This window comes from Leptinotarsa decemlineata, unplaced genomic scaffold, assembly GCF_025532065.1.
Source record: "Leptinotarsa decemlineata unplaced genomic scaffold, Ldec_3_MD MMD2_tig00026328_RagTag_RagTag, whole genome shotgun sequence".
NCBI classification, from domain to species: domain Eukaryota; kingdom Metazoa; phylum Arthropoda; class Insecta; order Coleoptera; family Chrysomelidae; genus Leptinotarsa; species Leptinotarsa decemlineata.
The window spans coordinates 33978408-33994163 of NW_027412688.1; the positions used below are offsets into that span (position 1 = coordinate 33978408).

The following is a 15756-nucleotide window of genomic DNA, read 5'->3' on the forward strand; positions in this document are numbered from 1 at the left end:
TGCCTTGAGAGATATTTGCATAAATATCGATATTGATGGGTAACTCAATCATATCTTATCGAAACCACCGGAGAGGGTGGCGAAATGAGAGTTTTTGGATACTTCGAGACCGACAGGGAGCTGTTATTTCTTGGTACAGTCAACATAGATTCAGTAATGAATATCACAGAAATTTTTTCTCAACACCAAACCGTTATTTCAACACCTCGACACGTGTGTCGATCACCAAGTGATCATGTTTAAGAGGAAGATCAAACTAAATATTCATACAATGGTATCCTTATTTGTACCTTCGATACCTCTGCTAGATACCTGCGTCATGAGTGACTTAAATTGATTTCACATTGTTGCCTTATATACTTTTTTGAATTGATTTTACAATGTGTCCCTATCTAATAGTCACTTAAATCTGATAATTGAAATATTATTTCAACAAGCTGTATATGGAAGACCAGAAAAATCAGCAGTCGCCCATCATATTTTGGAAAGAAACCATCCCACATGGACTTTAGTTCGTTAAGATTATTAAGACAAGTTAACAACAACAGGCATATAAATTGCCTACGAGAGTGTAGAAATAAGTAAACATCGCGAGAAAGCTTAGCCTTCAAAAATCTCGCTTATCAAAAGTGGCGCAAAAATCGCAGTGCCGAAAACCGAACTAAGTTTGTTAATGCTCGCAACAACTGCCAACTTAGAATAAATGAAAGCAATGACTTCACAATCAGAGATGAACTGCTTGCCAATCCCAACAGATCTAGATCCTTCTGGTCGGTATCTGGTAGTTGTAGCTGGTCTAATTGGGGTGGAAGTAGCCAATGCCATAAAAACCCAGGCATCGGTTTTCCCCAAAAAGATAAATGTTTCCTAACTGGGTATGAAATTTCAGGATGTACAATTCTGCTTTCTGCTTCGATGAGTTTGTTGGGGGTTAAAATGGACACCAATATGTCTTGGCACAATCATGTTACTGGAATTTCAAAGGCTGTTTCTCAAAAGCTTGTAACATTGTTCCGAACCAGAAAACTGTACACACTTTTGCAACTTTTGATGTTTTATATAGCTCAGATCAGACCTCGCTTGGAGTATTGTTCTCATGTATAGAGCTGAATTCCATCTAGAAGAGAGCCTTCCGCCTGATTGGAGACGCAGACATCACTTGCAATTTTGATAGTCTGGAACATCGAAGAAAGTTTGAAGATTTATCCCTATTTCTATTTCTTTTTTCATTCACGGGAAGTGTCCCAGTAACTTGGCACAATTGATTCCACCAAGAGCATCAGAAATACGCGACGGACTGTGGCTGCTCATCGTTTTGAGATTCAACTCAGAACACCTCAAACTTCACTGTTCAAGAACTCTTCCATTCGGAGAACTGCGCTTACGTGGAATAAACTTCCTGAGAACTTTTTTCAAATGATTTCATCTCCAGCGATTCAAACTCAATGTGAATCGCTACTTTTGCACAGGCATCGCTTTTAGGGTGCCATGAGAATTGTTTTGCCCTTAAAACTTGCCTAAACTTCGATATTGAAGGGAAAAGGACGCTGAAATGAGGGATTCTCGAGACTTCGAGACTGGCATAATGCTGTCATTTTTTGGTACAATCAACATAGACACATCGTTTTATATCATTTTCAATTCCCTACATAAGTAGGATGAATGTAATCATAGCCCTACAGTCAAACAGTAGCATTGTCTGATGAAATGTAGATCTAGCAAGGATTAGACTGAGAAAGCCTTCAGAAGTAGATGAAAAATAAGGTTAATGGGACTTATACTTCAACAACAAGTTCAACAATCATTGGGAAGGAACAGCGATAATCTTTCCGAAGGAGACTCAGGTCTAAATGAATGGTTCATAAACAAATGGCAAATAGAACACAAAAATGAAAGAACAAACTGAATTGATAGACAGACAATTACAGAGGTAGTATCAAATTTGAAGACGACACATACAAAATAGATACAAGATCAATCAAGCACGTTTCACAAAAAAAATAATATCATAACTACACTTTGATTGGTTTGAGTAGCAAGATATTCATCAATACTGTAGAAACAGTTTGTTTTTTATATCTTTTGATGAAAACTTCGATAAGAAATCACTGTCTGATGCGGGGTAAGGTATTTATATTTGTTTGATCATCCTGCCACGATTCTTTCAAATTGAAGACATTATTTGATTCAGAAGAGAATGTGCAATTTCGTGAACCACATATCAAGAGGAAAAGTCCTAAGATTGTTCATCTTTCATGCAATCACAGAAGCGACTAACACAGTAGCCTGAAAGTATTAACCTCGGAAAATCAGTTAAAAATCAGTTTTCATCAAAATAATGGCAGTTCGTTCCAATTCTTTCCTTTGAACGTAACAAACAAATGTCACGCAAACCTATTGTGAACAACAAAGAGAATGTCATCATTCCTCGATCGAAATTGAGTAATCCTATTTGTGGAATGCTTTTTGATATATTATATGAACGTGGCACCAAGAAAGAAGTCACACTAAAACTCATATCGAGTGCCATGAAATTTCATACTCGTTTTAACTGTTCATAAACTTCACCGTGAAGGAAATGGGACCCTTAATATTCATGATGGATCCGGCGATAACTTTTGAAGACAGCAGGTAATATATTTATCTCATACGAGTCACAATATAAGTGAACTTCAAAATTTATCACCACTCTTCGGAGTTTGAAAGTAGGGGTAATTGTTTTACAAGTTTCCACAACAAAATACAAGTGGAAGAAGCGGGTGCTTTAGATGAAACGAAAGTTGTGAAGATCTCCCTGAAATTGGATGCATTAGTTTCGAGTTTGCATTTGTTGGAAACTGAAATCTTGGAATTACATTAAGGGTCCGGAGTAATATTTTGCTTTTGCTAACTTGGAAAATACGTTGAATATTTTTAAATATGTGAAGAGTTGAACAGTTCTTGTCAAATGAAAATTGGCAAATATGGGTGACACATAATAGAAGGTCGCCTGTTGATTTTTATTTTCGGAAATCATGTTGATGACTGCTCAAGATGTTAAAGTCTTCCAAATATTTAAGGATATGGTTTTTTACGGCTTTCTTGCAATGTTGTTTCTTGCGGTTGCAAAAATGTTTCGAACCATTTGTCACAAAATATTTCCGCACCACTTGAGATACCTTCAAAATAAACTTTTTGAACTCATCTGAAACTTCTTCTGCCGACAAGAATTCTCATCCACGCAATGAAAAAAGTCACTGGTACCAAGTCAGGACTATGCAGAGGACGACGTGCGCATGGAGAATGATCCGACTGAACTTATTAGTTTTTTACTGGCAAACAAATGGTTGTATATTATTTAGAATTGACCGTTCGACGTTCCTCATGAGTAATCTTCTCAAAAAATCTGGCAATCATATATTATCATTAATTGGATTTGGCAACAATCACGGCTCTCATAAATAATGCAACATTGATCAGCGATTCACAGTCAAAAAATAGGTCTTCATCGCCAAAAGTCGAAATGAATTGATTAATATATAACTATTTTGATTATCCCACATCGTATTTCGTAATGATTCAAGGCATGCAAATTATCACAGACATAATTTTTGGACTACAGCGTACAAAAAAATCGTGCTCGAATCACAAAACGTTCTGAAGAAGGTTATTAGCCCAATTAGAGACGCGAACATGAAATGAAATGTTCTTTCTACTCAGTTGCAAATTGAAAAACAAATTCTCTTCTGGACATGATGAAGTGCCACCCTTTGTTATTAGAACTGCATTGACAATTTTTGTTGAACCTCTTACATTTCTGGTTAACCTTTCATTTCATACAGGAATAATAATATAAGAGAAAATCCTATCAGAAAATCAGCATGGTTTTGTGAAAAATAGGTCAACCATGACTGCAGTTCATTCATTTTATAATAGAATCATAAAATATATTGACACCAGCGAGTGTCCTGTTGAGATCTTTTGCAATCTCAACAGGGCATTTGATTGTGTCAATCATGATATCTTGAAAGAAAAACTATCTCGTTATGGGATAAGAGGTTTACCACTAAAATGGCTTTCAAACTTCTTTCAAAATCGAAAGCAGTACATTAAAGTAAATAATGCGTAGTCTCAAATAAGAAAGATAAATATAGGGGTTCCACAGGGGTCCGTCTTGGGACCTGTTTTATTCTTATTATATATCAATGATATTGACAAACTGGACGTTCCCGCTTTTTTTACCTTATATGCAGACGACACGTCCGTTGTCTTATCATCTAATAATAATGCAACATTAGTCAAACAATGTGAACTAACAGTAAACAATATGGAAGAGTGGTTTGCTGCTAGCCTCCTTTTCATGAACATGGAGAAAACGCAGGTGATAAAGTATCATAATAGACAGAGAGAATGTGAAGAACTATTTTTTCATAATCTTAGGGCGGGTGAAGAATGTGTAAAATTCCTGGATTTACATGTTGATATAGGTCTCACCTGGAAAATTCAATGTGAACATCTGATTTCACACTTGAATACTATATCCTTCCAGCTGAGGAACCTAAGACATATCCTCAGTCTTGATATGCTACGACAACTCTATCATGCACAAGTCGAAAATAGACTTTGTTATGGAATTTGTTTTTGGGGCGTATCCCCCTCGGCAAATGACGTATTTATTGCTCAAAAAAGAGTTATATAGAGTATGACTGGTCTGAAAAGAAGGGAATCCTGCTGCTATAGTTTTAAAAATATGGAAATTTTAACAATGTCGTCTATATTTATATTTGAAACTTGTCTATACGTATTTAAAAATAAAGCTAAATTTATACTGAGATCTGATATTCAGCATCTTTATACCAGACAGAAAAATAATTTAGATGTTCACCATTGCAGAACAATGATATGTTCGAAGTCACCAAATATAATAGGGCCTAAAGTCTTCAATTCTCTACCCGATGATATTCGAAATTGTATACCTGCACCTTTATTCAAATCTCGCTTGAAATCGTACTTGATCGAAAAGTGTTTTTATGACGTGGATTCGTTTTTTCTGAAAGCTAATGTAATGTAATGTAACTCTATTGTGAAAATTTTGTGATATTTTTTTTATGTAATCTAATTATCTTTAGAATAAGACTGTGGTTTGTACTGTTAGTATGCCTAACTTCTGTTAATCTACTTTTTACTTTTAAGACAATTCCTATACAATTTCTTATTGTCTAAAGGAAAATAAAAATCATTATTATATTATTATTATTACATCACTTGCAACCTTGATAGCGTGGAACATAGAAGGAAGATTGGAGATTTGTCCCTCTTCTATAGATACTTTCACGGGAAGTGAACTTGACACATCTGATTCCACCAAGACCGGCACATATCAGAAATACATGCTGCTCATCGTTTTGAGGTTCAACTCAGTACACCTCGAACTTCACTCTTTAAGAACTCTTTCATCTGAAGAACTACGTTTATGGGAAATAAACTTCCTGAGAACGTTTTTCCAAATGGATTTAATCTCCAGCGAATCAAATCCAATGTGAATCGCAACTTTCACACAGGCACCGCTCTGTGTTTTGTCATTAAAAAAATGATAGAAAATGTCTTACGTCAGTGTTGCTGAAGTTCAAATCATATATGGTTGTGATAGAAGACTACCCAATGGAAGACTCCTTCGCAAGTAAAAATTTCTGAAGTTAGGGAGAATAGAAAGAGAGAGGCACGTTTCGCATATTACTGTGAGAGCAAGAGAGAGAGAGAGAGAGAGGTGCGAGCACACACTAGGATAAAGCTATCATACGTTGCCACTAATTTCAGCGAGAGATATTGCTTCCAAAGATGGACAAATTTCTATGAGATAAATTGAAACTACAAATGAATAATAACTGAAATGAGCCTACCACAAGACATGAAACAACAACCGATGCAGTTCTCTCTACATATCTTCCTAATTTTCATTCAAAAACATATGTATCTTATTTCTCATACAATTTCCATTAAAAATAATGAATGAAAATGAAAAATCTATTCAGAAATGTTTATCAATAAAAACCCATAATAAATTTAAATATTTGTAGAATATTGATATATGTATATGTATATATATGTGTATTTATACATATGTGCAGCAAGCCAAAACAGTGTACTCTTATAACATAGATTCCAAGCTTTCGATAATCTAAATTATCATCATTACGCATGCTACAAAATGGATAAAAAGGAAGATTATATCTATGACAGGAGATCAGTCAAAAACCCAACTTACAGTGTATGTGAGGTTAGGATGATTGAAATGTAGACACAACATATATAGGTGTAGAGACCAAAAAATAACCTCAAAAAAGTCGAGACAAACACAATTAATTTACATCATAAATGATTTATTATTTTTTTGAGAAATGCGAAACCATCTGTTGTTCTTTGAAGAAGCCTTGTGGAGATTCCAAATTGACATCTGACATGTAATTATTACGCACATGTGCAGTGCCAGTCAATGACAAAGCTCAAGTTAAAATTAACATTCGACATCAACAAATATATGTTTTGTGGCTCGAATCATAGCCCTGTTGCCAAATAACTTGGGTGTTGCTTGGCTGTGACTACCATATACTTAGATATGATTACACATTGAAGCTAATATAACATCTGAATGAAAGTTCAAATGTATAAAGTAAATTAGTGACAATTGGATTCAGTAAAATACAACAATTTGGGAATTGTGTGAGATGAATTATCATAATGAATTTCCTATACAACAATGTTATTAAAGTGCTGATGATGTACGTAGATATCTGAAAGATTGAATCTATGATATGACCACTAGTGGAAGAATCCTGATGATTTTCTTTCGTTTTATAAATATCCATACAAATTGAATAAGAGTTAATTTCACTTGGAAGATTCATATCGGTTTTTTTATTCAAAGAATTATTAGAATGCGCTATATGTATCATTTCTAAGAAAAACCTTTTGACAGTGTTTCTTTTGGGGGATAAGTTTCTGTGTTATAAGAGTACACTGTTTTGGCTTGCTGCACACCCAAATATTGTTTCACTCATTTCCTAACTATTTTACTTCAGTGGTGTACTTAAGCACATTCGCTTTTTTTATTAGATCTGATTGAAAGCTCTAACCGTTACACCCTTGGAAGTTTATATAAACTAATCACATTCAAACTTTTATTTGGTGAAAAAGAAAGATTAAACATTGAACTTGGCCCTTTGTCTTCAAATGAATGAGGTATCAATTCGTGTTTTAGGTAGTGGGAAATTTATTCAAATAGTATAAAACTATAGAATTATCAGACGAAACAACATTGTTACTTTTTCTCTATAGGTCACCACTCTCCAGACGCCTCCAGGTACTAACGTCCAAAATGTCTTTGGCAGACCCTCGAGCCAACAGAGCCCACTAGATGACCACTGAAGCATTGCAATAATCGAGATGTCGTGTCCATTTCGACGTTCCTCGATGTCCCTGCAGAATGGCGGAGCAGCCCTCAAACGCAGCTTCACCTCGAGGCAGAACTCCTTCCAGGTGCAGCCTGAGGACCAAGAAGAAGAAGACAGAAATACTCTCAATCTGAAGCACCTTAACGAAGCTATACTCTCTCTCACAGCGCCAACGGTAAGTGGAAATCTGGGTTTCTGTGGGGTTTCTATAGGCCTTTTCATCACAAATTTTTTGTGCGCATGCGTCAGTATCAGCCATCTTTTTTGTACTGTTTACTGTTTTGTAAACAACCATGTTGAAGAGCCCGCAACTCATGTTTTAAAAATTAAAATATGAATTGAAATTCATTGATTATAAAAAAAGTAAAAAAAAGTAGTAAGTCAAAATAATCAGAAAAAAATGTTTATACTCGATTATAATTATGTTATCTGTACGAAAAGGAACAACAGAACGATGTTGTTATGTAGTATGTGAAAGTGATACACGATACAAATTATTCAAAAGCAACACATACTATTTTATAAATTTTTCAAAGCCTTGTCTTGAATATCGCAAAAAAATAACCAAATCCTCAAGCAAATTACATATTAAAGCATGCGCAAAAATGTGCGAAATGTGAATTATGGGCGGAAAAATGTGGCAGGAGTGACCGAGGCATTAAATCTATTGATGATGTTTCCAAGGATACTTATATTTGCTCACTACATTTCATTGGAAAAAGTGGTCCAACTGAACAAAACCCTGATCCTTTGAGCTATCAGGAATTTCAACATACGTACATTATTCCTTATTGCATTTTTGACTGTAAATTTCATGAATTTCATATATGTTATGTTGTATTAAATATTTCCCCTCTAATTAAAATTATTGAACATATTCAATTCAGTAACTACTTATTTGTCTAATTAATATGTACAGCCTAAGAATATTATTGGCTTGATTTATTTATCAGTTCCATAAGCAATACTGTTGTCAACTGAAATATATTTTCAATTACATCAAATAAATTGACATCAATAATAAGAATAAAACTGTAAATACTTTTTTTATATGTTTTCAGATAGTAAACAAATGCTGATACCTGTCCTCTCAATTATCTCACTTTTTTTCCTTTTTGCGGACGCCCATGACGTTTTAACCACTTTTTTAATTGTTCACAATTATGAACCTCAACTGAATTATAAACAAGTGAAGAACCATCAATGGTTTTTTCCAATAATTTATTTCTTTGTAGACATAATATTCCTTGCCCAGCCATTGTTGATTAAAACAGTACGAATATTTTGAATTACCACCATTTCAATATGACGGCTATGCTTGCGCTCGTCTTATGATGAAAAGGCCTATTTTCGATACTATGGTTATCAGTTATCTTTGCCATTGATTGGTTACAGTTTCTTCTAGACAAAGAGTAGATAAATATAGTTTAAAAATTAAAAAACACGCTTTTAAAGAACATCTAACTAAAAAGTTATAAATATTTTTTAAAATAAGCTTAAAACAATAACGGACCAAAAATAATATTATTATTGTGAAAAAAGCCACGGGCGTTTGATATACAAAAAATATGGCACAAAAGCGCCCACGCTTTTTTTTATAATAATACTAGTATTTTTCTTACGTTAAGCTTGTTTTAAGCTTATTAAAAAAATATTTTCAACTTTTTAGTTCGATGTTGTTTAAAAGCGTGTTTTTTAGTTTTTTGAATTATATTTATTTTTCATTTTTCAGTTTTGTATGCTATGCAAGCATGTTTTTTAGTTTTTTTAAACTTTATCTATTTCATAAAAACTTTGGGATTAATCAGCCATTTATTGTTTAGAAAAATGACTATTGATATTTTCCGTTTCCGGAGAGCGAGTCTGAAAATCAGCTATCAACCCCAAGGCAATAGGCGCGCGTGTTAATGAAAAAAATAATTTTTTCAAATGAAGAAGTACATGTAGAGTTCGACTTATATCAAGGGGATTACGTATAGCGCCATCTGCTCGCGAATAGATCAAGCAATAATGTCGATAATTCTGTCAAATACACATCTCGAGCTTGAGAGTTACAAACAAACTGACATACAAACAAACATACATACATACAGGTGAAGCTAATATGAAGCGTGTAAAAAAGAATCGTCTCGCATTTTTCTACTCTCTCTACCTTACACTGAAACAGAGATATTTCCAAAGAGAAAAATAATAGATCGTATTTTGCTACCCTTTTTGAAGAAAAACACGGAGAGTGACAGAATGGTAACGAATTAATTTCAGAAAACATATGTATAGCTATCTGACTGAGTCATGACCGGTGGGAGGAATAGTATCTGCGCAAAGTTTGGGTCAGTGTATGACAAAGAAAGTATTAGGAAAAAAGTAGAAACTTTTGTTTGCAATTTCACGTAGTACGGCTCGAATAATCTAACAAACTGATAACAGATTTCTACAAATCTACTGCACATCTTGAGGAAGGGGCTTCTCACCGGTTATTACTCCGGCAGGTATATATTGGTGGGTATAATTGAAACCTCTGGTGTGGAATAAATCTAATAAAACATATTCCCTACATACAAGAACGAGAACATTTTTTTGACATGTGATTTTCCAACCAAGTTAGCATCATCAGGCAACTGATGTTTTTGAAAGTTTTGGTCATTTCCTGATAATGCTTACTCGGTGATCGAAACTCGCGTTGAAAAAAAGTGCTCCAGCTTCTGGAGTGTAGAGAAAGATTTGCATTTAACACATTGAATGTTTCAATAACTTTGGCATGTTAAATCTCCTTTGACATCTGTTGAAGTAAGGAGAACAATTTTGATAATAGAATAATAATCAAATGGATTTTCAATTCTGAAGACAGATTTTGTTCTCTGAAAGCTCAAGATGTGAACCTATAAAATGAAATTATTTTTAGTCATAAATAACATACACTATCTGTTCAAAAACTGAGGTGAATTTCCATTTTTCATCAATTTCTATTTTGTTTCCTTCAAAGTATTTTCCCTCAGAGATAAAACAGTTGTTCCAGCGTATTTTCTAATCTTCAAAGCAGTTCTGATATGCATGAGAATATTCGATTATGCGAACAGGAAAAAGTCGCTGGTGAATGTTTTGGCTGAGGCATAATTACATTCACGTTCTTTTTATTGTACACCAGATCAATACTTTTGAAGACAGAATGAATCATTGAAAAATCAGTTTTAAAATTGTCATTTTAACAAGTGTCATCTGAACAGGGGTTCATGAAATCTTGATAAAATACACAAATCGATTGAATAGGAATTGAAAAGGAATAGTTCAAAAATACTACCTTATGGCACACCAATATCTACATCAATTACAGAAGAAAGCTAATTGCTATCTATACTTTTTCTTCTATTGTGAGTGAATAGTAAGGCAATCAATTCACCACTCATGCCATAGTTTCTGTTTTAAAAAAAATCTATTTTTCTGTCGCTGTCGCCCCCATCTGTAGAGTAGGGAGGGTGAGTGTAAGCCAACGCACTTAGGCCACATGTGACCCATTGTACATCTTCCCGAGGAGTTGTCCTGCTAGGTCGTCGTCCATCCAGCCTTTCCAGGAAGGTGGACAGGTCGCTGGGAGACATCTCCTTTATATCGGCAGGTGTAGGCCAAGACTCGCCGAACACACACTCTCTTATTGACGATAACTCCGGGCACTCGCACAGGACATGCCTGACAGTCTCATCTTCCTGTTCACACATCCTGCATAGAAGTGTGTCCACTAGCCCCATATTATGTAGGTGTTTTCTTAGCTGACAGTGGCCAGTCAGAAATCCTACTGTAAGGCGTAGATTTTTCCTGGTCATCGCCAGATATTTCTTCGGCGTCAGCTTCCCAGGGTCGCCCAAGGTGATCCTGGCAAGATTACATCCTTTGATTTCATCCCATCTCTTTAAAGATTGAGCATGGGTGTAACATTTGACTAGTTCCGCAATTGTCGAAGTCATCAGGCCGTGGGTGCCACTCAGTCCTAAAATTCTTAGTCCAGCCGCTTCCTTGGCTAAAGAGTCGGCAATGCGATTACCTTTACTCCTGTCGTGCCCTTTAACCCACCTCAGGATAATGTTATTATCTACCGAGGCTTTGGCTAAATCTTGGTGGCACTCTAGTGCTAGCCCTGAAGTAACACGGTGTCTGTTCAAGGCTAATAGTGCTTGTCTGCTATCAGTGCACATTGTTATGTTTTTGCCAGAAATTCTTTTCTTGGTTATTTCTTTTGTGGCGATTGAGATACCAGCCAGTTCTGTTTGGACCACGCTGGTATTTCTTCCCATTCCCCACTTAATCCTTAGGCTTAGTGATCTGGAGTACACTCCACATTCTGAGCCTTTTTTTGGTTTTTGAGCCATCTGTATGCCGTCGCCTTCATACGAACGACAACTCTCAGAAGTTGAGAAACTTGTGCGAGCTAAGGACTAACGAGGTCTTACCTTTTATCGTGTGATTCCTAACACGGTTGCAGAATCATGCCAGCTTCACTCAGATGGATTCTCTCGAGAAAAATATCTGGTCGAGGCAAGAATCGAACCCACGACCTTCCGAACTGAGTAGAATAGAAAGAAATACTTGATGTTTCAGAAAATAATGATGCTTCTCCAGAAATCGATAGCTGGGAAGTCATTAATATATGAGCCAGGCGGCTCGACGTGGGTGCTTTGTTCACTCACTCAAATTGACTGCCGTGTAGGTCGGTGCTTCAAGCCCCAGTCTGAACGATCGATTTTCACTTGCTATCGTCCAACCCGCGTTAGGAATCACACGTTAAAAGGTAAGACCTCGTTAATCCTCAGCTCGACTTTTGAGGGTTGTCGTTCGTAGGGGTGCGACAGCTGGTTAACTGAAAAAAGATTTTAAACAGATTTTAAACAGTTTTTTAAATGAAACTGAACTTTTACCTTACATTATCAGAGTTAGCGTTTGGCAAATACTTCAGATCCCCTCCTGATGATGACAACATGGTTGATGAAACACAAATAGTGGAAAATGTGATAAATATGGATTTTCATCAAGTATCTGCCAGCTCTATTAAATTATTCTGGTGGAATTTCGTTGCATTCATATCACACCAAACGTTTCAACTGTATAAATCGTTTATTGGCATCATAAATTTCCTGTATCATGAAACCCTAATCGATTTGAACGTCGCTACAATTTTCGCTCCAGTTATTCGAAACACAAACTTATTTTATGCCAGTTCGCTGTGGAATTCATTGAAGTTTCATTAGCGTATGCAACCAGAGAAAATATCCTGAGCTGATATGATGGGTTGGAACCCCGAAAAGACAAGTTGCTGAATTACATGGTTCTCAAGCTACAGTTGAAACCCGAAGTTGGTGACTGGAAAGTTTGTTAATAAACTCGTGCACAGGGTGCGATTATCGACGCTGATGGTGGAAGTTCATTCAGAACTGAATAGAAAAGTTCGAAAGCGAATATTGATGTGGATTGAATATTCAGCTAGGAAAATACGGAAGTCGTTTGGAGAACTTTATGTGAATTGAATAAACAAAATGTCATGGACTTTTTTTCTGCGGAGAGCATAAGCACTGTTCGCAGTAGCCGGTCTCGAGAGAAAAACTCCTTGAGCAGATGTAATTTTCCACGATTTATCTAATATATTGCTCTGAGTGCACCATATATATATATATATATATATATATATATATATATATATATATATATATATATATATATATATATATATATATAAATATATTGCTCCCTCAATATTCCAAACTATTATGATTGCTTTTGATGTTTGTGTCAATGATCAGGAAAACGTCTATTCTTTGGATAGTTGAGGTAGTAGGTAAAGTATTGTTCCAAAAAAGATCTCCTGGAATATCCTCTCTCAGCGATGATGGCATACTGGATGGTATATACTTGATGGTATACTGAAAAGGTTCCCTTTGATTGGTATATTTTCAAAAACTACACCTCACGATTTGATCTTCACAAACTTTATTCGCTAGCACAGTTTATTTTTGAGTGATTTGATTGATATATATTGAGGTTGTTGCATGTTGAAGGATTCGTTCCTATGTTTCTTTCAAAATATTCTCCACCGGAGCCATGATCGTATACTAAGAAGGTTCCAATTGATTGGTATATTTCGAGGTTGCTTGTTCTTGTTCAAGGATTCATTCCCATGGTTCTTCTGAAATATCCTCTACGGCAGCCTGAAAAGGTACCAATTGAATGGTATATATTGAGGTGTACTGAAAAGGTACCATTTGATTGGTATATATTTATGTTATTGCATGTTGAAGGATTTTTTCCTATGTTTCTTTCAAAATATCCTCCACCGAAGCCATGTTGGTATACTGAAAAGGTACCATTTGATTGGTATATATTTATGTTGTTGTATGTTGAAGAATTCGTTTCTATGGTTCTTCTGAAATATCCTCTACCGCAGCCATGTTGGTATTCTGAAATGGTTCCGATTGATTCTTATATGTTGATGTTGTTGCATGTTGGAAGACTTGTACTTATGGATATTCCAGAATATCCTCTACCGCAGCCATGATGGTATACTGAGAAAGTTCCATTCGATTGGTATATATTGATGTTGTTGCATGTTGAAGAATTCGTTTCTATGGTTCTTCTAATATATCCTCTACCGCAACCATGTTGGAATTCTGAAAAGGTTCCAATTGATTGGTATATATTGATGTTGTTGCAAGTTGAAAGACTCGTACCTATGGATATTCTAGAATATCCTCTACTGCAGCCATGATGATACACTGGGAAGGTTCCATCTGATTGGTATATATTGATGTTGTTGCTTGTTGAAGAATTCTTTTCTATGGTTCTTCTAAAATATCCTCTACTGCAGCAATGTTGGAATTCTGAAAAGGTTCCAATTGATTGGTATATATTAATGTTGTTGAATGTTGAAAATCTCGTACCTATGGATATTCTAGAATATTCTCTACCGCAGCCATGATGGTACACTGATAAGGTACCATTTGATTGGTATATATTGATGTTGTTGCATGTTGAAGAATTCGTTCCTATTATTCTTCTAAAATATCCTCTACCGCAGACATGTTGGTATTCTGAAAAGTTTCCAATTGATTGGTATATATTGATGTTGTTGCAAGTTGAAAGACTCGTACCTATGGATATTCTAGAATATCCTCTACCGCAGCCATGATGGTACACTGGGAAGGTTCCATCTGATTGGTATATATTGATGTTGTTGCATGTTGAAGAATTCTTTTCTATGGTTCTTCTAAAATATCCTCTACTGCAGCAATGTTGGCATTCTGAAAAGGTTCCAATTGATTGGTATATATTAATGTTGTTGAATGTTGAAAAACTCGTACCTATGGATATTCTAGAATATTCTCTACCGCAGCCATGGTGGTACACTGAGAAGGTTCTATCTGATTGGTATATATTGATGTTATTGTATGTTGAAGAATTCTTTTCTATGGTTCTTCTGAAATATTCTCCACCACAGCCATAATAGTATACTGAAAAGGTTCCAACTGATCGGTATCCATTGAGGTTGTTACTCATTGAAGAATTCGTACCTATGAATCTTCTAGAATATCCACTACAGCAGTCATGATGGTATACTGAAATGGTTCCAATTGATCGGTATATACTGAGGTTGTTGCGTGTTCAAGGTATATGATACCCACCTCAATGATCACAGCAACCTTTCCATATAAAACCTTCTATAACGCAGCTGTACCTGACTATACATCAGATTGGCCATGCAGGGTGAACCTAAAAAAAGCTAAATTGTCTATCTGAATGGCGATACAGATTTTTTTCAACAACAACGTACCTGTGCAAAGTCTCTTTGCACAGGTACGTGTTTGACTGAATCCCTAATTTCTGCCGATTGGAAGTGGAAAAACAGCTTTCTACTCAAAAGTTTTATCGGGTGGGGTTGGATAATTCCGTAGCATTTTTCTCAGCACATAATAGGATACTTTCATGTGAAAGAGATAACTTATAGAATCAGTCCAATGTTTTCAACTGTCATGTTAGGTTCCATTTCTTTTAGATAATTGGAATCGATCACAGATCTGAAAATAAAATAAGTAAAACAAAATTTTTGTGAAACAGTTTTATTGAAAAAATAATGTTGACAATAATATACTGGAAACTGAAAAATAATTCGGAAGGTTCAAGGTAGCAGTCATCACATTACTCTCCTCAGCAATCTACGGTATGAAAAAATAATGGAATTGTTGGGCGTAGTATTTCTAATGTTCAAGTTATATCTTTTAAATTGTCAAAGGCGAAAAACTTTTTATAAAAATTTTCTCAACCTGAATACCTTATATATTATATTTGA

General features: G+C 35.4%; 1 protein-coding gene across 1 annotated transcript in view; it reads left to right on the forward strand.

Annotated features, from left to right (window-relative positions):
* Gycalpha99B (guanylate cyclase 1 soluble subunit alpha 2) overlaps positions 1-15756 on the forward strand; it is a 174572-nt gene that overhangs the window by 13363 nt on the left and 145453 nt on the right. Inside the window, 1 exon segment of the mRNA XM_023161878.2 lies at positions 7315-7605. Coding sequence (XP_023017646.2) covers positions 7423-7605 — 183 coding nt within the window. The 5' untranslated portion in view covers positions 7315-7422.